This window comes from Paramisgurnus dabryanus, chromosome 20 (assembly GCF_030506205.2).
Source record: "Paramisgurnus dabryanus chromosome 20, PD_genome_1.1, whole genome shotgun sequence".
NCBI classification, from domain to species: Eukaryota; Metazoa; Chordata; class Actinopteri; order Cypriniformes; family Cobitidae; genus Paramisgurnus; species Paramisgurnus dabryanus.
In genome coordinates, this window is record NC_133356.1 from 13,988,526 (window position 1) to 14,008,556 (window position 20,031).

General features: G+C 38.3%; 1 protein-coding gene across 2 annotated transcripts; it reads right to left on the reverse strand.

The window, feature by feature from the left end:
- Positions 1–1,005: 1,005 nt before the first annotated feature.
- On the reverse strand, positions 1,006–17,388 carry ercc6 (excision repair cross-complementation group 6). 2 transcript variants are annotated; one of them, XM_065296549.1, is made up of 20 exons: positions 17,252–17,388; positions 16,434–16,811; positions 16,196–16,316; positions 15,941–16,049; positions 15,001–15,700; positions 12,023–12,154; positions 11,505–11,663; positions 10,459–10,594; positions 9,500–9,670; positions 8,710–8,886; positions 5,834–5,950; positions 5,640–5,735; positions 4,710–4,928; positions 4,064–4,174; positions 3,866–3,985; positions 3,687–3,781; positions 3,112–3,257; positions 2,320–2,965; positions 2,157–2,235; positions 1,006–2,065 (listed from the first exon to the last, which is right to left on the reverse strand). In XM_065296549.1, the coding sequence occupies exons 2-20, from the start codon at positions 16,799–16,801 to the stop codon at positions 1,628–1,630; spliced, it is 4,140 nt and encodes a 1,379-aa protein (XP_065152621.1). In that variant the 5' UTR covers positions 16,802–16,811; positions 17,252–17,388; the 3' UTR covers positions 1,006–1,627. The 2 variants fall into 2 exon arrangements, with proteins under 2 accessions (XP_065152621.1, XP_065152622.1); XM_065296550.2 differs by having other exon boundaries at positions 16,434–16,827; positions 17,252–17,386.
- Positions 17,389–20,031: the final 2,643 nt, after the last annotated feature.

Below are 20,031 nucleotides of genomic sequence, written 5' to 3' on the forward strand. Positions count from 1 at the left end.
AGAACGTTTATGATATTAAGAGGGGAATATAATGATATTTTAGTTATTAAATGCGTGTAATTAATTTATGCACCGCTGAAAATAAAGTTGGTATTATGATCTCGTCAAAATGCATTGGGAAATGAGACAAGCTCTGTGCAACTTACTGACATTTGTGTTATTATTGCGAATAGAGACATATTGAGATACTGCATTCGCTGTATGGGAGACAATGTGATACAGCAGTAAATATGGCACTGGATGTGCGAGTGTCATAAAGCGCTCTGTTTTGGCCAAATCTTTACACTGCAAATTCAAGGGAATAATTTCTGTTTTTAATATTTAACTAACAAAACAATTGAGTGTGCGCGAGGCCTCGTAAAAGAAAAAAGTTTGCAAACGAAAAACCTCTTTGGCACCATGAAGTCGAAATGTGTGTAGTTGGAAAAACTTTCAGTACCATGGTCAGCGATAGAAAAATAAATGCGGACCAATCTATTATACAGACTGAAGTTTTCTCGTATAATTAAAGAATAAATGGTTTTAATGAGGTAGCCAACACGAACGATCCAATAGACTAATTCATAATTACACAGACTACTTTTCCACTTGGTTTATTTGTACGAAGTCCTTAAAAATAAAGATCTTACAGTGAGTCCCTTAGATGATTTATTTGCCTAGTTTAAAGAAAAAACGAGATACAGTCATACAAATCACTAGCATCACTTGTAATTGTGAACCTGTTTCAAACTTTAAATTGTTTGCTAGGGTATTTGCAAAAACAAATACAAGATATAATGAGCAGTCATTTCTGACACATACAAAACTACTTGAAATAGCAGCAGTAATGTCCCAGAGAGGCCAGACATTGTGATTAATGTGCAACAACATAATATCATAGATGTATTTAAAATTCAATAAGGCCCTTTGAGGTGCTGCGTGTTTTGGCTTATGATCTAATGATGCATTACATTTCCTAGATCATATTAGGAAAATTAACTAAAAAGATCCATACAAAACACCACAGTTGATGCAAAACTTGTTTTATTGGGTAACTTTTAATTAAAGTTTATGGATTGTAAACTCATTCATTGCCAACATATTGCATATGCATTGGTTCATTTATCTGTGTTTGGTGGGAGGTAGATAATCATGAGACAAGTTTCAAAAACACTGACCACCGACTAAAAAGTCAAGTGGATAAATTGGCACCAAATAAGTTTAATAGAAGAACCCCCTATATAAATACATTTTCCATTCTTTTCACAGATTTACTGGTAGCATTAAGAACAAATAAATTGTTTTTTTCCCAGTTAAGCAATAAGAAAAAAAAACAGTACAATAGTTTGGCAAACATTCCCTGAATAAAAACATTTTTCAAATAGAGAATACATTTGATTTCAAGTCATTTCCAGGAATAAACAAATAAACAAAACAGTAACAAAATACAAACAAATATGAAGACACTTTTGACTACATACATGAGTACATGCATCTGAAAAGTTCCAAGAAGTTACTGACAACATATTCAACACATCTAGTAATCTAAAAATAACTGATGCATCGAATCACCCGCAGTTCCCTAGTGTGACGTATACATTTTCTATTCTGTACCTCAGCTAATATGTTTTAATATGCTCTGCTCAGTTTACCTGTAGTCAGCTTTAAGCTTCCACATCCCTTCCTGTCCAGGAAGTCTATGAAACTCACAGATATTCCTTAGAAGTTCTCTAAAAACTGCTGTTTGCGAGGAGTTAAGTCTTGGGGTGAAGTACTCCAGAATCTCCTTGGTGCTTGCTTGACCATCCACCTGAGCTTGGAAGGCCACAAAGTTCCTCAGGTCGACCAGAAGCTCATCGTGTTCTGTAGGAGCAGCAGGTACAGGAACGGGCCGAGTGCTTCTCTCTTCTTCTTCTTCTTGTTCCTCATCCTCTTGTCTCTGGGGTTGACTGATGTGATTCCTGGCCCTCATAATAGCAAGGAGAGAGGACGATGAGAGAGAACCAGGTTCTTGTGCCCCTTCACCACTGAAGTGAACACCAGATCCTGGCTTCTTTATTCCTGACTTCTTTACAATATTTGCATCCTGGATTAAAACAAAAATAGTGTTAGAGAACACAAGTCTTTATTATTCTATAGGGGGTTCAGAGAATATTGTATGCAAACAGTATTTATACCTTGCATTTCTCTGATGTTTCTGCCGTCGTCCTAGGTGCTTGAGAAAGTAGTGGGTTTTTCTTCTGCCCAAACCTTCTCCTAAGAAAAATCAGATATTAAAATGGGTATTGGTTTTAAAATGTAAATGTATTTTTTCTTTTACATCGAATGAGATGGACGTACTTAAGTGGAGGTGGGGTGGCTGGTGTTGACCCTCTTGAGAAAGGCGCCCTGAGATTCTGTCTTGAGGACTTAAGAGCTCTCAGTGCATCCTTGGCAACCCTGTTAGCCTCGGCTTCCACAAGTACAAAATCTGGGTTTGATGACTCCATGATGGAGTCATGCTTCATGACACTGTGGATTCCTGATTTCTTAAAAAGTTTGGCTAAAACATAATCATCGCTCTTTTTCTCATCTTTATTGTCCTCTTTTTCTTCATCGTCCACTTTTTTGTATCTCCTTTTCTTCACCAGGTGAGAAATACGACATCCTTCAAATCTGGCATCCGCTGAGTGCTTGCGCTTTTTATGCTTGTGTTGATCGGAGAACTTTTTTTCTTTTGTTTCACAATGCTTTTTCTTCTCCCTGTGCTTCTGAGGGCTGTCTGCCAAACAAACATCATTTGTTGGAAGATAACCATTGGAATGAGATTCAAGTTTATTGTTCAAATGATCGTTGACAGAGGTAGCATGTTTGTTGTTTGACAGAGATGCGGTATTTTGGTCTTCAACGTCAAATGCAGATGAATGAGATTGAGATGGTCCCGATGTCCCCTGAGAAGGATGGGAAGACTTGTGTCTTTTTGGAATCTGCACATCTGAGCCTGTGCCTATACACAGAAAAAGACAAAACGATTCATATTCGTTTCTTTACGAACAAAGCTTGATTTTAATAAAGAGTCAGAATGCAAAATGTATTTAGATTCATGTTTACAAGTATGTAAATGTATCGAATTTTAACACATCAATGAATTACCTGCAAATATTGCACTGGTTTCTGTTCCCTGTGTGCCGTCAGGATTACTCAGTGTGAAAAGTTCATAAATGTCGTTAGATTTGAAAAACCGTCTCTGTTTAGGATCTTTTAGCACTCGGTTGGTGAGAAACTGTTTGAAGATTTGTCTGTGGATGAGGACCAAAAACACTGTATTAGTTTTTTCCAATCTCCATGATGATATACCCCAGTCCCACATTTCCAGTATGATTTTCTTTATAGCCTCAACACTGACATGCCACAATCTTACCCTGCTGGACAGTTTATCAGCTTAACAAATGCACGTTGTGTCTTGGGTTAGTTTGTAAATAGAAAATTAATATGTGAACAATCCAGTGTTTGGAAATTCCCATTGCCTCCCTACAAATAACAGAGTAGTCTAGAATAGCCTTCAGCGACCAATTAGCAAATTTGTGTTGATATCTAATAAAAAAAATTATGCATTTCAATTACTGTCTATTGAGCTCCTGCAGACAGAAGTAGGACATTATGGATTGTAATAGTCCTTCTCAGCATTACCAGCTTCATCTAAACGCCCAATCCTAGGAAAGGATTACCTGTGGTAAATCTTTTCTTCAATGGTTCCAGCTGTCAACAGCCTGTATACGGTCACCTGCTGTTTTTGCCCGATCCTCCAGGCGCGTTCGCGTGCCTGCAGCGAGAGGTCAACAGTTCAGATCAATACTGATCAGTACTGCATACGGTACAGACAGAGTTTTTACAGTAAATGGCCAACCTGAGTGTCTGTGCTTGGGTTCCAGTCTGGGTCGTAGATTACAACCCTATTCGCACCGGTCAGGTTGACTCCTAAACCTCCAACTCTTGTCGTCAAAAGAAAGACAAAGATGTCCTTGTTCTGAATAAGGTAAACACATGTTAGTGAAGTGTAAAAGTGGAGAAGCAAAGCGAAAACTCTGTCAATAATCTGGTTCACCTGGTTGTACTGAGCGATGAGAGGCTGCCTGGACCCAATGGTGGTGGTACCATCCATTTTGAGATAGGAGTAGCCATTCTCTTTCAGAAACACCTCCAAGATCTCCAGCATCTGTGTGTGTGGGAGAAATGGTTCGAGACAGAGCATTGAGAACAGGATTAGTGCTAATAGGATTAGGTGAGATTAATATTACATGTACAGAAGTACCAACTGTGTGGGTTTTAGGTTCTCTCTGAAGCCAAATCTCATTTCTATTGAACAAAGACAGCTGGGTCCTGACAGACACCCTACAATGCAATAAGATCTTGTAATGAATTCTATTAGAGGGCGAAATGACATAATAACTTTATTGGTCCTTTAGTGGCTGCTGCTGGAGATGGGGAGAGTGCATCTTATCTATCAATACTCTGGGTTTATTCACACTTCTTTACTTAAGGCATGCCTGCAGAGGCAAAGGCTTGATGGATCTACTTATATGAATTTGGCCAAAATCAACATATCAGATCTATGATATTGTGCAGAGTCTAACCAAATTTCGCATTATTTAAAGTTCAAATGATGAGAAGCTGTGGGACTTTATATCTTAAAGTGCTGTAATGATCCCTTTTGTCTTTTTTCCGTATCCATTACTCTCTTTCACACTGACCTGTCTGGATTGCGTGAAAAGCAGAACTCTGTGTCCCTGTTTGAACCACAGGCGCAGAAGAGACTCCACCACAATCATCTTTCCCGATCGCTTCCAGTAACCGAAGTGCTCTTCTTCGGTAAGCTGATCGTCGGGGATGCCCCGGAGCAAGCGCGGCCCACCTGTGAACAGGTCTGGGTGGTTGCACATCTTCCTCAGAGCTATGAGGCCCGAGAAGACCTAGAACAACAGGGTGGGGAATTGAGATTAATACACCGGATGGACACGTTAATATATTTAATGGCAGGAGGAAAAGTTTCCCATGTATGAGATACGGCCAACACAAATCTTAATATTAATAAACTCGGTTAATTTAATGATGGTAATTGACCAGAGCAAAGTAAAGTCTTTCCTTCAAGTAAATGCAGCAGTCTTTGCATTATATATGTGGCTTAATGGAGTTTGTGACCACATAAGAGGGGTTTGTAAACTGCTCTGCAACCCACAGCTTTTGCCTCCGCAAAACACATTTGGAGCATCGTGATGAATAGTCACGAGGAGCCTTTTCCTCGCTGTGACGGCGATACGGCGCATACGCAAAGTCAATAGATCACAGGGCACTCATTTATTGAGCACAACAAGCATGTCCGCAGGTGCACGAGGTTGACGTGACATTTGTCAATAAGACATTAAACTAGATTCTGCATCTTTGTAATAATGTGATTTAGCAGTAAATTACATTCATTAGCGTTCATAACCTGAACGCTTGCCTGGTGGGAATGGAGCGTTTGAACATCACACTTCACCGATGACAGAAGATGTTTGTCTCCGCAAGCTTTAAAATGTGTATATAAACATACAGAGAGGATGTCATCGCTCTCAGGTAAACTGAATAATGAATAAAGCTCTTCACGTCGTGGAGAACAGAGGATCATTCATTTTAAGCATTACCTGCATATCTCCATTCAAAATCTGATAAACCTCCTTGGAGTCCAGGAAGGTCTGGTAAACCTGCCGCTGATCTTCTGTCAGCCTGCAGAACAGGACCTGTGTGGACAAAATATATGTTTCACATCATGCAAGGACCTTTCTTGTTCAACTTAAATAAATGAATAACTCATATGTGAGATGTATTATATCTGCACCTGTTCGCTTTTGTCAGGTAAGGAGAGGTTTGCTTTCACATCAGCCTTCATTCTCCTCAGCAGGTAAGGGTTAATTGTGTCACGAAGAACACAAGCGCATTTATAGGCTGTCTGGACCTAAAGATTATACATTGAATAAATACATAAATCCACATGTTGTGTAATTCGACAAACCAGCTTCAATCCAGTACAGGCTAATTAACAAGCCCCGACTTCAACGCACTTTACGAAAGCCAAACAATTTGTGTGTCCTGAGACATGTCAACAGCCGCTTGCTCTCTTTCTCTCCTCCTATCAGCAGATTGACACATTAAAGATTCATAAGAGTGCTGCTGGACTCCAGAGGGGGCCTGCACTCTTTTATCAATAATGTTCTCCTGATCCTGCGTTAGGCCAAATGCCATTTAGCTGTAATTTAAAGGGGTTTGCAGATCAAAAGAAAGGCTGCAGTAGAACCACAACACTGCAGGGCATACAATGAGCCTGGATTAGGGCGCATATGAGAAGACAAAGAGAGGGAGGGGTAAGCAGAGGTTGAGAAAGATCAAATGAAGTTCTGGAGATGGCTGTAGACTTTGTTTAGTAGGGGAGAGCGGGGCACAACCTAACGCTTTTTGGTTTTGGCTCAATCATTCAAAAAATTTTTGAGTTTGATTAATTATATTTTTCACAAGCAACACACACATCTCTGCTACAAATGAACATTTGAAGTTTGTTTCTAGTATTTACCATTCTTGGACAATTACACCAAACGTGACAGAAGTGCAAACGTTACAACTTACCCCATAGGTGGGGTTAGTTGTAACACTTGCTAAAAATTAAGTTTGCAGGCAAATATTTCAATACTATTTTGTCTATAGACTTGAAATGGATATTGTTTATATATCTGTCTATAATAGACGGGTATCCTCACTATTCATCCCCTATATTATCATAATTCAATGATAAATGGATACAAATGTCTAAATATGTGAGAAAAAGCAGCACAATTATGACATTTTTTTTTACATGTGATCCAGTATGTAAAAACCATACTAAAGTCTCAAAATCAAATTCTGAGATAACGTACATCAAAGTCTGAATTTAGCCATTCATTTCATAATGATTTTAATCTTTGACGTAACCTAATTCAATCAATATTAAAGATATGAACAAAAATACATTTTGACACACGGTTTTTGATAAGACAGGCACATTTATTTTGTTGTCAGCCAGCAGTCATTCGTGTGTAGCCTATTTAAAACAACGGCAAGAATTACGCCACAGCGTTAATTCAATTAACACAGCGTTACAATTAACCCCGGTGGGTCAAAATATTTTCAAGCCCACCAAAAAAGTTGCTAAGAGCTGCAGACATATTTCAAAACGATGCTATGTTTTAGTCAACAAGACACCGATTAGTATGACATAGCATTGGGTTTGGTATCTTACACCCAACTTAGAAACCGAAAAAACATGATGATGAAAAAATTTACTTACATGCCACCAAAACACTCGTTCATCAATAACTCTCTGGAAAAACATTATACATTTCTAATAATTTGTGGGAGATTGTCTTTTGGCAGGATGAAAAAAATACCGGTAAACAAAACGCTCAACCTTGTGCAACAATGTAAACAGTCTGTGTTACAAATAACCCTGCGTTAGTTTTTGCCCCGCGCACCCCTACTTGTTTCTGATGAAAACAACTGTATTGTAATACAGGGACTGACCAAAACAGGTTTATGCTAAACCTAGATGTCAGATCTAATAAACGTCTCAGGTGATGTTCCTTCGAAGTTTCAGCTTGAAGAACCCAATGATCATTAATAATAGCATGTCGAAACTGCCCTTATTTGGGGTGGAAGCAAAAACGCTTGGTTTTTCTGTGGTTTTTTGAGTGCTTTCAGTTTAAATAGATCCGAACAACAGTATCTCACTACAATTCGCTGAGGGCCGAAACTATGGTAATGCAGGACTGTCAGCCAGTGGCTGTGGGCAGGGCTTTATCAGTATGACATCACATTGATAAGAAAATCAAAAAGGCATGTCTAACGAGACTGCTTTGGTTCAACAGGGATTAAAAAAAAAGAAGTCGGTGCATGTTTTTCATTGTAGGGTGGTTGTGTTGACACACTTGCAACACACATTTATGTCCAAACACCTTGTAGTGGTGGACATCCTTTAAACGGTTTTCTCAAATATTGGCCAGTTTGGGTCTATGAGCTTTTTTAATTTCAAATTAATTTGTGTGTATATCTTGTGACTGGTCACTATATTATTTACACTTTGCACAATTTTATTATAAATCTTTAAATGTACCGATATTTAAATAGCCCTCTAATATTAGGTTATAAAGCTGCATTCATATTTATAAATGTAAATTGTTTTATATGTCTTTGATTATGCAATGAAATTTAAACTATTTACATGATTCAAAAATGTAATTGTTACTCAATTGAATATCAACTAAACAAAATGTACGAAAAGATGAAGTTGGTCTATAGGATTGTACAGACGGTTGATATGAGAGCTTTACTGAGAGAGAGTCATGGGGTTTAGATATCTTCAACCATTTAATAACATTAATAATTAGTAAAGGTTTTTATTATTGGCAAAGGAAACATCAATACCCTTTTAAAGCAGTTCGAAAATGAAATCCATAAAGTAAGTGTGCTACTAAAAAGGTTTCCTAATAATGGCACATCTAGAATCCCCACACCATACAGTTGTCACATCACGGTTTAAAGGTTTTAATATAATTTTGAATTAATACAGACATTTCCATGTCTACCTAAAGTGTTATGCAGGTTCCTCGGTAAGTTTACAGTTATATTTGGTGGAAATGATAGGTTTGCATCAATAATAGGGGAACATTAAGTTGATGTGTGGTTCACCTGCACTGGAGATGCATTAGAGTATCCGCCCATAGTAATGGGCACAGAGAACTGCTCCATGAAGACAGGCAGAGTCCCCAGTTTTCCTGGGAACACAAAGTCAAAGAGCGACCACAGCTCTTTCAGGTTGTTCTGCATGGGCGAGCCCGAAAGGATGAATCTGTGGGGTGTCCGGAACTGAGGAACAGAATAAAGTTAGAACTGAAATAGTCATCAAAAGTGTTTTTATGAACAGCATATATTTGTGTATCCACAGGTAGAACTTATCTGATAAAGACCTTTATTATAGATTTTTAAAAGCTCCATTAGCTTCGGTTTATTCAATACCAAATCAAAGTGTTGTGGAATTTCCGATGGATTTTTTTAATAGAGTGATCGATAGCACTGAAGCTCATATAAATTGATGCAGACTGAACGGATAATTTCTGTAAGGTATCAGATTTACTGCCAGACTACATTTGTATGCTCAGTGCGAGTCGTAAATCTCCAAGTTGTCTTTGGTACTACAAATTTACATTTTTACATCGAAAGCGGAAAAAAGTATACTTTAAAAAAAAGTATACTTTAAAAAAAAAGTATGCACTGTGTGTTTCCTAGGATTGAATTTACAGCCTTTTGTGCTGCCAAAGCCATGCTCCACCAAGTGCGCTACAGGAACGTTATACATTTAGCAGATGCTTTTATCCAAAGCACCATATATTTGATCAATATATGTTTAACCTTGAAATCAATCATTAGCAATAACAGCTTGATTTGAAAATGAAATCTCTTAAATGAAAGCAAGAATCACCTGCTTGCACGCCACAGTAACCCCAGCATTGGGGTTCCTAATCTTGTGTCCCTCATCCAGGATGACGTAATGCCAGTCATACTTCTGAATATAGTCTTGCATAATGCGTATGTACGAGTAGGAAGTGATGAGGATGCCGTGACCGGCCACTATCTCTGGGATGAGCTTCTCCTGTAAGACGGGAACATGAGTATCAGCTGCAGTGGTAAAAGCCAACGCATCACGCTTACACAACAACGTCTTTTTTGGCCGTTAATTAAATTGGGGAAACTGTGATAGGTTGCCGGTATCGGGCCCCTGGCGATAGCGTCTTCATCAGAACGACTAGTCTATACGTCTGCTTTGACGTTTCACATGAACGGTCTCAAGTGTGTTCCAATTATAGATGTGCAAAGCGACTAACCTCTGTTCCCAGCCTATCGCCCTCCTCCCCACACCCCCCCGCACACTTTTTTCTTTGTAGCCAATTAATCAGGTACATCTGCTCTACAAGAATGTTAGTGTTAGCGTGGCGGTATCATTAGGTGCCAACGCTGCATAAATGTTCCTCTGTCTCTCTACAAGCTCTTGAGACCAACTCTCCACCTAGAGGGCAAAGTACGGACTGCCAGACAACAGGCCCCATTAATCACTGTGTCAGGCAGGATGGGGGGGCAGTGAAGACCACTCACAGTAAATACCTCACAGCCGCTCCTGCTACCTTAGCTTTAATTAATTTAACATTTCCTTGGAGCCAATTCGACTCTATGGTAGGATATCTGCTGACAGGGGAAAATCTTGCTCCGGTATAAACGTTATAGACCGGTGCGACACAGTTCATCTTAATCTTGTTTATGTTGCTTCTTTGTATAGAAAAATTTAAGCCCAAAATGGTCAGATATTTCAGTGAGATTAAATAGAGAAAGAAATAAAACTGATCTGACGCATCTGAAGATCGCGGTCATGGCTATGGGACTTACCTTTCTGCTGGTGAAGGAGCCGGTGTCATGGAGAACAGCCACACGGAATGGAGGCCACCAGGTGTGAAACTCTTTCACCCACTGATGCATGACAGTGGCGGGACACACAATTACTGTGGGACCCAGGCCAGCATACCTACAAAAGAAAATACATTCACCCTGAAGTAACTCTTCATTCTCTTTAAGGCTGTGAGGCGATGATTTAATTAAAAGCACCAATCGCAAAAATGATTCTTTCCCCACACAGTACACCTGTCCTCCAAACAGGTAGTCCAGTATTTATACATTAGAGAAAAATTACAAGCATCAAATTTATGAATTGATAAACACCATGAGCTGATGGGGCAGTTCTGCTTTTCCTCCCAGTGCATTTGTTCAATAAAGGTGATGAACTGCCGAAATGCACTAAATGGCTTTGGGAGCATTACGGCTTGATATGATATTCCGGATTGTGAAAGCCATTGATAGCGAGCCATAATTGAGTTTGCAAACAATCAATTTGCGGATGGACGACGCCAGACAGCTTATTGACCAGCAAGGAGGGGCCCAGCCCATCCGAAAAGCAAAAAGGCACTACCTTAAATGTGTTTAATTACATGTTTCATGTTTAATTTCCCACCCCCTCTTTCACCAAACAGTCTCTCTCTTTCATGTCACGTCCTTGTTTCCACTTTTGATGTCGCCACTAAGAGAATTAGAGGAATATCATAATTGAAACGTCTTTAATAATTCACACCAAACCTCTCTCCACCAGCAATCCAGCTGCTGAAATATTAATCGCAAGCGAGACTTTGAGTCTGGGAGGGGTGGGGGGAGTCAGACGATGTTTGCGTGAGTGTGTGTTTATGAGCGTTCGAACGCATGTACGACGTATTCGAGTGGGTAGATGATGATGATGATGCATGAGCATGTTTAATAAAGACGAGCCTTAATAAAAACGAAAAACTAAAGGAATTAAGGAGACAATGCAAACAACAAAAAATGAGAGCGTATAAATAAAGTGTATGTACAGCAGTGAAAGTGTTTGATTAAGAAGATTCCCTTGCCTGTAATTGGATCCACGTGTTTTTAGTTTGCTATAGCTTAGGCCTGCCAGGAAGGCAATTATCTGGATCGTCTTGCCCAGGCCCATCTCGTCTCCCAGAATGCCTCCTGCTTGCTGGCAGTGCAGTTCCCACATCCACCTGACACCTGTCTGCTGATACCTGGACAACAAAAGCAAACATGTCGCACAAAACGCAGCCCCAGCACAAACACAAACACTGTGGCTGATGAATTAATCATAGGGCCATTATCTCTATTGATTCTGGATAAATGGGCCGTAAGTGTTGGCCAATTGATGTGCTGTAAAACGCATCCACAAAACAATAGCAAATCCCTCTCTTCTGAGCCCAAAGCACTTCACCCCCCTATAACAGCACACTGTTTGGCTTTTGGCACTCATAAAGTTAAAATGCATTCAAGGTATCTATTTCTGCAAGGATTTAAGACTTTGCACTGCACGTGATTGTTTAAGGAAACAGATTATTAAGAGAATCTACTGTTGTAATTGTGTGAGTCATACTTGAAGAGTTTCTTCCAGAGGAAGCCAGGCATTTTAAATCCTTCATCAAACTCGACCTCGCTCTCCTCTGACTCCTCCTCGCCAGCTTCTCTTTTTGCCTCTTTATCCCGAAGTCTTTGCCTTTTCCACTTCCTGCGGAGAGACAGACGCACTGCGTTACCGTTGTATCTTTTAAATACTCCTTCAAACAATGTCCACACTTTATTACACACAGTATAAACATATATTATGCAAAAAATACTTTTATTTTGTATGCCATTAATCGCAAATAAAGGCGCTCTAAGTGAATCTGTGTGATGTCCCCTCCTGTTGAAGTTCGAAGTGTTGCCAAACAAAACGGAGCGTAGCTAACTCCTCCCCTCCCCCTCCCTTCTGAACGAGTCATGAACGCACCCAGCCTCCACTCCCAAATCCTTCTTGTCGTTTATTGGCTGGAACACTTGGATATGTTTCGTGGTGGTAGGTTTGACCACTCTGTTTTTGTTGCAGTTTGTAAAGCCTGGGCTGTCTGCAAAGACCGCGTTTTTTTTACAGTGTGTTCAGGGGACAGGCAGCTAGCAGATAGTGAGGAGATGTTTACTGTATGAAAAAAAAAATTTTATGGCCTAAAACGCGTGAATTCGCTTAGAGCACCTTTAATCTTTTTATAAGAACAAAATCAAAACAAGCTAAATGCAAAATGAATAAAATCTCCATATTTTATAAAAATATATTATTTTTTTGAATAAAATATGAGGAGTTCAGATGCAAAACCCTCTAAGTGCATTTGACTTGTTTTCTTCAAAATTAGCATTTTTATCAGGCTCTTTAATAGCAATGAAAATGAATAAGTTTATTAGTTTATTAATGCTTTATTATCACAAATGTGACTTAAGTCATTTCATTCTTATTTAACAAATTTGCCTTTCAATGCAAAACCCTCTAAGTGCATACAAGCTTTTTTTTGTCAAAAAACCCCTCCACTTCTAAAAAAAAATCTTTGGACAAGCCAGACAGTTGCAAAATCACTAAAGATGCAACTACAAATAATGCAAATAGTGAAAGTCCGAATTTAAAGGGGTCATAGTGTGAACATCTGACTTTTCCATGTTTAAGTGCTATAATTGGGTCCCCGATGCTTCAATCAATCTAGAAAACGTGAAAAAGAACAACCCAGTAACTTAAATTCGGTAAGCCATTTTCTGCAAGCATGTGAAAAATTTGGTTGTTCAGATTTCCCCTGTTTTGTGAGGTAGGTAGCAAGATGAATTACAATAATACCGCCCTCTTAATCTGCACTATCCAACCACAGCACTGCCATTTAGAGCAGAGAGAAAGAGAGATAGAGAAGAAAGAATTGACAGCACAGTTGAGTTACAATTACAAAAGCCACCATCATTGTGATCAGTGTTTGCATTTCATTAGCTCATTTGCATTTTAAAGGATACACCCAAAACTGGCACACTTTTGCTCAGGCCTACAAAGTGGCAATTTCAACATGCTATAATAAATTATCTGTGTGGTATTTTGAGCTAAAACTTCACATACACACTCCGGGGACACCAAATATTTATTTTACATCTTAAAAAAAATCTCATGATAGGACCCCTTTAAAACCCAGATTTGAAACCCATAGTCGTTCCACACGTTATCATTTATCCAATTTTGCTTAAAAAAAAAAATAGATGTGTTGTTTAGCGGATTCTGCCAACAAACCAGTATTTCTGAATGGCCTAAGGGCGAAATTAAGCAGATTTGAAACAAAGGTATTTGATGTACGTGCTGAGATCATTCTGTCAATATCATTTTCTCAGAAGTGGCATTTGGCGGCTTTTGCATCTGAGCTCCTCATAAATAAGAACATGCATTTTTTTTTTAAGCCCAAAGGGACAATAAAGTAGCAGAAGAAGGCATCAAACACATCAGAAATAGATAAAGAGCACCTGAAGGCACAATGTGACATGCTGCTCAGGTTCACCCTGAACGTGTGTCACAGAGAAAGGCAGACTCCATAGAAATGTTTCCCATGTTGCTGATTTTATGTGATGTCTATACAATTTGATTAACAAAAGAAAGTCTACTAAAACTGAAACAAGTCTACCGCTGCCATTAAAAATCTGATTCTGTTAAAGACGTCTCCTGTGGGAAAGTTTACAGTAGCCTATAAGGGGTAAGGTACAGACAGGTACCGATAGTCCCTTGTCTTGGTTTTTAATTTCCTCACCAAAGAAATACAGACAGACAAAAAGAGAAAGAAAACGGAGAGTGAGAGACCTCTCCCTTCTTAACTTCCCTGCCCCTCACTATTGCAGGGCAGATTTAATTGACCCACTTCTGGCTTCAGGGAAAGCTGCAGCATTTAGTGGCAATGTCGTCAGAAAAGCAAATTAAGATTGATACAGACAATTAGGAGTTTGAGTTCCCCAAGAAAGGTACAGAGAGAAGAGTGTAGGGAAAAAAATCCATCTTCATTTGGGGCTGGTCCTGTCACTCTGCAATGAAACCGTTCCCTTTATCTGGGGCTTCCGAGACGGCACTTGTAATTAAGTCAAGACTAAGCATTGGTTCAGTTAATTACGTTTTTTTCCTTTCCTCCACCACTCGCTCTGCCCTCCACCAGTAGCATCCAGAAATTGCGACTTCATTCACATTTAAACCAACCACAGTGAAGAAGACCACGCCAACTCAATTTGCTTACTATTAACACGAATGAATAAATCTTGTTAGGTTTGCATCAATCTATTTTCATGTTAACACTGGAATAAATACATGCATACCATAATGAGAAAATATGAATAGCCATAGAATTTGCTTAGTCAAGGGACAGCTGCCAATCTCATCAGTGGATTAGACTATCTGTTCTAGCATACATGCTAAGCAAAGTATGGTCGCTTGAGTCATTAACTAAACTCATCAATCTATGAATGGTCTTTGACTGTAATGATTAGGAAATGAATTTCTTAATCAAAGCTTGAATGACAGATTCGGGCAATGCTTACCTAATCCTTTGCCTGTAACACTCGATATCACCATCATCTTTACATTTCTTTACTTTTCCACTTTTCTGAGAATCCTCATCCTCTGAGCTGCTGGGAATATATTCATCACTCTCTTCCTCCTTGGACTTTCTTGTTTTAGCCTCCTTCTTCTTCTTCTTGTAAGGTTTAAGTTCATATTCGTCATCCTCATCTACCCAGAACTCATCATCTCTCTCTGGTTCCTCAGGATCCATCAGTTCATCACTAGGAACATATTCTGAGCCCTCACTGTCTGATGCCCGTTCCCCAAAACCTTTCCTCCTGCCCTGGTTTAGATCTTTCTCCACCTTGGGCCTGGCCTTGGGGTGAGCCCTCAGAGCGGTCCTCTGGAGTTTTCGCATACGCTTCTGGAGTTTCTTATCTTTGCTGGATAAGGAGCCGTTTTTCTGCTCTTTGCCATCCTTGATATCTGTTATTAGCTTCTTGGTGGTCTTTTTCTTTAAGGGGGGTTTCTTCCTGCTCTCCGCTAAAATGGCCTGATCTGTGAGGTACTTATCAAAACCGGAATCCTCGCTGAGCATAACTTTACGAGGTTCTTTCTTCTCCGGCTTCTGAGGGATCCGTGAACCGAAGGGGGTCATGTGACCCGTGCGGATGAGCTCTTCCCATTCGGTCTCTTGAGATGGCATGAGCATGCTGCCCAGCGTAGAAGGACCTGGTTCTTTTAGACATACATAATTACACAATTAAATCAAGTGCTAACGCTAGTTATACAAAAACAAATGTTTATATGCATTACTGTCCATTTGCTTTAAAATATACACTGCTCTATAAAATTTTTGTCTTACAATCTGGCACAAGCAAAAAGATTGGGGACATGATGCTTCAGTACATTTCATTAATGAGAGTAGGTTCAAAGACCATGGCAAAGCTTCAGCATAGGACTGTGCTTCTGGCTTACCTTCGTCATCCTCAATCAATAATGTTTCCTCGAGCTTCTGAATATCCTCTCCATCAAGTAAGGCCTGCAGTTTCTTCTGCTTGGCTCTGATCTTTTTTAACTGCTTCTCCTGTGAAAGACAATAATATAAACTCTTCAGTCTTAACAGCTACAAAAACAATACATTTTTGTGTATATTTATCTTATAAATTTGTTGTTAACAACATATATTATAAATAATAAAAACATCATGTAAACATTAGAGCATCTGCTGACCTTATTTTCTTTTTGCCGTTTAACAGACTCTAATTTGCGACTGATGTCCTTGCTAGAAGCTGCATAAGGAGATAACTGCTCCAAAACTTTGTTGATGTGTTTCAGAGCAATTGTACATGACCTAGAATGCAAACCAAACAATAACAAATACGTTAAAATACATCTACAAATTAAAAAAATGTGACTTTATTAACTTTACATGATCGTTTCATGGGTAGGATAAACAAAATAAGTTTACCTGACATCATCCAGCACAGACTCGTATTCTTTCTGAGCATCTGCTTTGGCCGCTTCCTGGTTGGCCTCCTGTATGGCCCTGTCCACCTGCTGCAACACACCTTGCTCCAGAACATCTTGGTCATAGACATCCACTCCCAAACCCTGAAGCTCAGCAGCTTGGGAGCTTTGAGCCACTGACAGGATCTCCTGACGGTTGATATGGAGCAGGGCCTTTGATTTTCTGGAGTTCTGTGGTCCAACACCTTCTGGATGTGTAGCCGCTGGCTCTTCCCTACTGGTTCCTGGGATGGAAAAGCCATTTTCTTGGACACTGACAGGGCTGGACAAGGGTGGAAGGGTCTGGTCCTCGTTACCTTCTTCTGGCATTGGCAAGCAACTGTAATAGGGATGATCTCAAAAGTATAACCTTTGATATCTTTGGATATGTCAAAGTTTTTAAATTAAATAAATATTGAATCAGAACAGCTTGTATGAAGAATCGCATTTATAATAAATTTGAATTAATGACTACATATCCTTATTGACTGGTCAAACGTGTAACGTTACTGAGAATAACAATGACAGGTAAACATCATGTGCATATTACGGCCACGTCAATCTTCACATAACGACAAAAGTTCTGTATTGATACACATCGAATAAAACAATATTTGATTATCTACTTTGTAAATGTACTAGGTTAATTATAGTTAAATCAACAAAGTGGATTCTTTATGTTATAGGCCCTTTGCTAACTGCTAACGGTTTTTGCTAGCTTATTATTGTTTACCACAAGCCTAACAAGCGTGTGAAAAAGCTCAACAATGAATAACAAACCTTCAGCACGACCCGACTCTTTTAAATGGTTTATTCGTTAACGTAATATCCATTAAAGTCGCTGTTTCAGACGTTTTGTTGTTTACTACTTTAAAGCATGTGAACCTGTTATACAATCACATCATTGTTTAATGTGAAGCAAGAACGTTTAAAGCACAGTTAAATGTCACCGGTTTGGGAAACATATCAAAATAAAAGTCCCCCCAGTCATAATTGGTAGTATCAAAAAGCGGAGTGATACAAGATCATATAGCGCCATCTTGTGATCGAATTTTAACAATTCCTTTAAGAATTATCTTCACTTTAAACAAACTAGGATTTCACAGCCCTTTGCTTTTTCTTTATTTTTGTACAGAATGGTAGCCTATTTAGTGTAAGTTTTGAAGGATTTATGAGATCTAAATGTGTTTTAAATAAAAAAAGGAACAGAGGTATATCAATATTTTGAGTTTGATTTGAATTCATTAATGCCAAATAAGCACTAGATGGCATAAGCGAACTGCTTTATGTTGTTTCATTTAACGAGAAGGGTTTAGAACTTCCGGTCTGAGTTGGTCTGCAAGTGATACTGTACTGTTAATCAGGTTTGAAGACAAACCAGGCAAGTGTGAAACCGCCCAAAATCTGAGCAGGTATGCAGACAACTAGGAAAATACTTAAATAGCTTTATTTTTTGTTGTTCAATAGCTCATTGTTTACCTATTTTTCAATTAGGTACCTGATGAATTAAACCTAGTCGAGGTAAGAATGATTTTTGTCAGGGTTTATGATATTTTCATGTTAATTACCAAGATAATAAGTATCATGTGCTTTATGTGCACAACTGATACTTTTCCTGATACCATGTAAACAATATCCAGTTGTTTAAGATTTTGCCAGATGGTTGTATGAATTCCTTCCAATTGCCTCAAGGAAATCCTTTTATATGTAGTATTGAGTCAACTAGGGACTGCAAAGGTACTAAATAATACTAAAAAACTGAATTAGATTACTCTCTGTTTTATCTTTTCTATATATGCCATCATTTACATTCATACAATTAAGTTATTACTGGTATCTTTTCAAAGTAGTGAACTTTTAAGTCTGAAAAGTTGCATTACTGGAAAACCTTATTGAATTTATTTTGGAATTCCTGGAGTCAGGAATTGATTTTAAGCATTTCAAGCGATAGTTTTCTTCATGTTGTTTCTATGTCTCTAGTCTCTACTATTTGATCAATAACATGTCGAAGTGGTAAAAAGACCCGCACAGAGAATTACATTTATATGAGTTTGAATGGGACTGTAGAAATTAGACTTGTAACTTATGTTTTTATGCAAGTTTATCAACTTTATGGAACATATGTCTGCTTCAGTATTAATTAATTAATTTAAATGCTTTAAGCTAACCAGGTGCCGAGAAATGTATTGTATTACTATTTTACATAGTAATTGAATAGATCATTCAGTGTGAATCTTGGGGCATGTCAAGCCTCTAGACTAGAGGATGCTATAAATTCAACTTGCCACCTCTTTTCCTTACTTTGTAATTCTAATGCCTGAGCTTTGATCATTGTGAAATATTACAGATAATGTTAAAGTGGTGCTTCAGATAATTACTGATAAATTGGTGGGCATTTAACTTTAATCAAACTTTTTAGTGAATTCTTCAGGAGTCACCCACTACAAACAGACATACACAGTTATGCTATAAAACCCTGTATATTTTACAGAATTAGTTCCTAATCATCTGTTATGATTATTTTGCTTATTTCTGACTAAGTTTTCCATACTATAAACATGACTTGCCGTACCATAAAGCTTACAGATTGTGTAGAGAATTTATTTACACTGATTTTCAAACTAAACAGAGGATTTAATTAAGAACGCATTCATGTTTCTTGCAAAGGCATCTTAACCAAACATTCAATTTGTTAAAATATACACAGTGTATTATGGCAGATTTTCATGTGGTTTTTGTACTTTGTGAACAAAATTTTTAATGTCATGTAGGTCTATAACTAAAATAAAACAACATTTATCCATTGCTTTAGGGAGGCAATGCTTAATAGATGAGTTTAAGCTGCAGATTACATTTCTGGTGCTGTAGACAATATAGCACACAGTTTGAATACAAAAACAATTATACTTTTTATTCATTAACATTTTATTCATAGCAAATTTTATTTAATTACGTTCTTAAGTACTGCAAACTGCCCCAAAGTCTCCTGTCATTCCAAATTAATGTGAAAGTGTGGAAAAGGCACTTGCTGTTTTACTTTTCCTTCTCTCTGTTCATTCATTTTAATGTGAAAGGACAATTAAAATATTTACACAGCGTGTAGAGTACATGAAAGGGAAAAAGCTCAGAGGAGCGAAATAGAAAGTGATGTTTAAATAGCTCCCAGTACAAGGCAGAACATGTTGTTCAGAGGGAGACTTGGCAGGTGGAGAGAACTTGCTCAAATAAACCATGGCCATAAATGAATTGCTTTAGCAAATGATATGCTTTTAATATTGAAACCAAAGACTGCCTGACTGTTAAGAGGAATGTAAACTACTTTCAAAGTTAAGGGATTTTCCAGTTTTACAATCTTACTAGATCAACCTATCTATCTATCTATCTATCTATCTATCTATCTATCTATCTATCTATCTATCTATCTATCTATCTATCTATCTATCTATCTATCTATCTATCTATCTATCTATCTATCTATCTATCTATCTATCTATCTATCTATCAAATGTTTTATTTTTTATGTGTGGCACAGCAACATGGGATGCTAGGCTCCTTTCTTT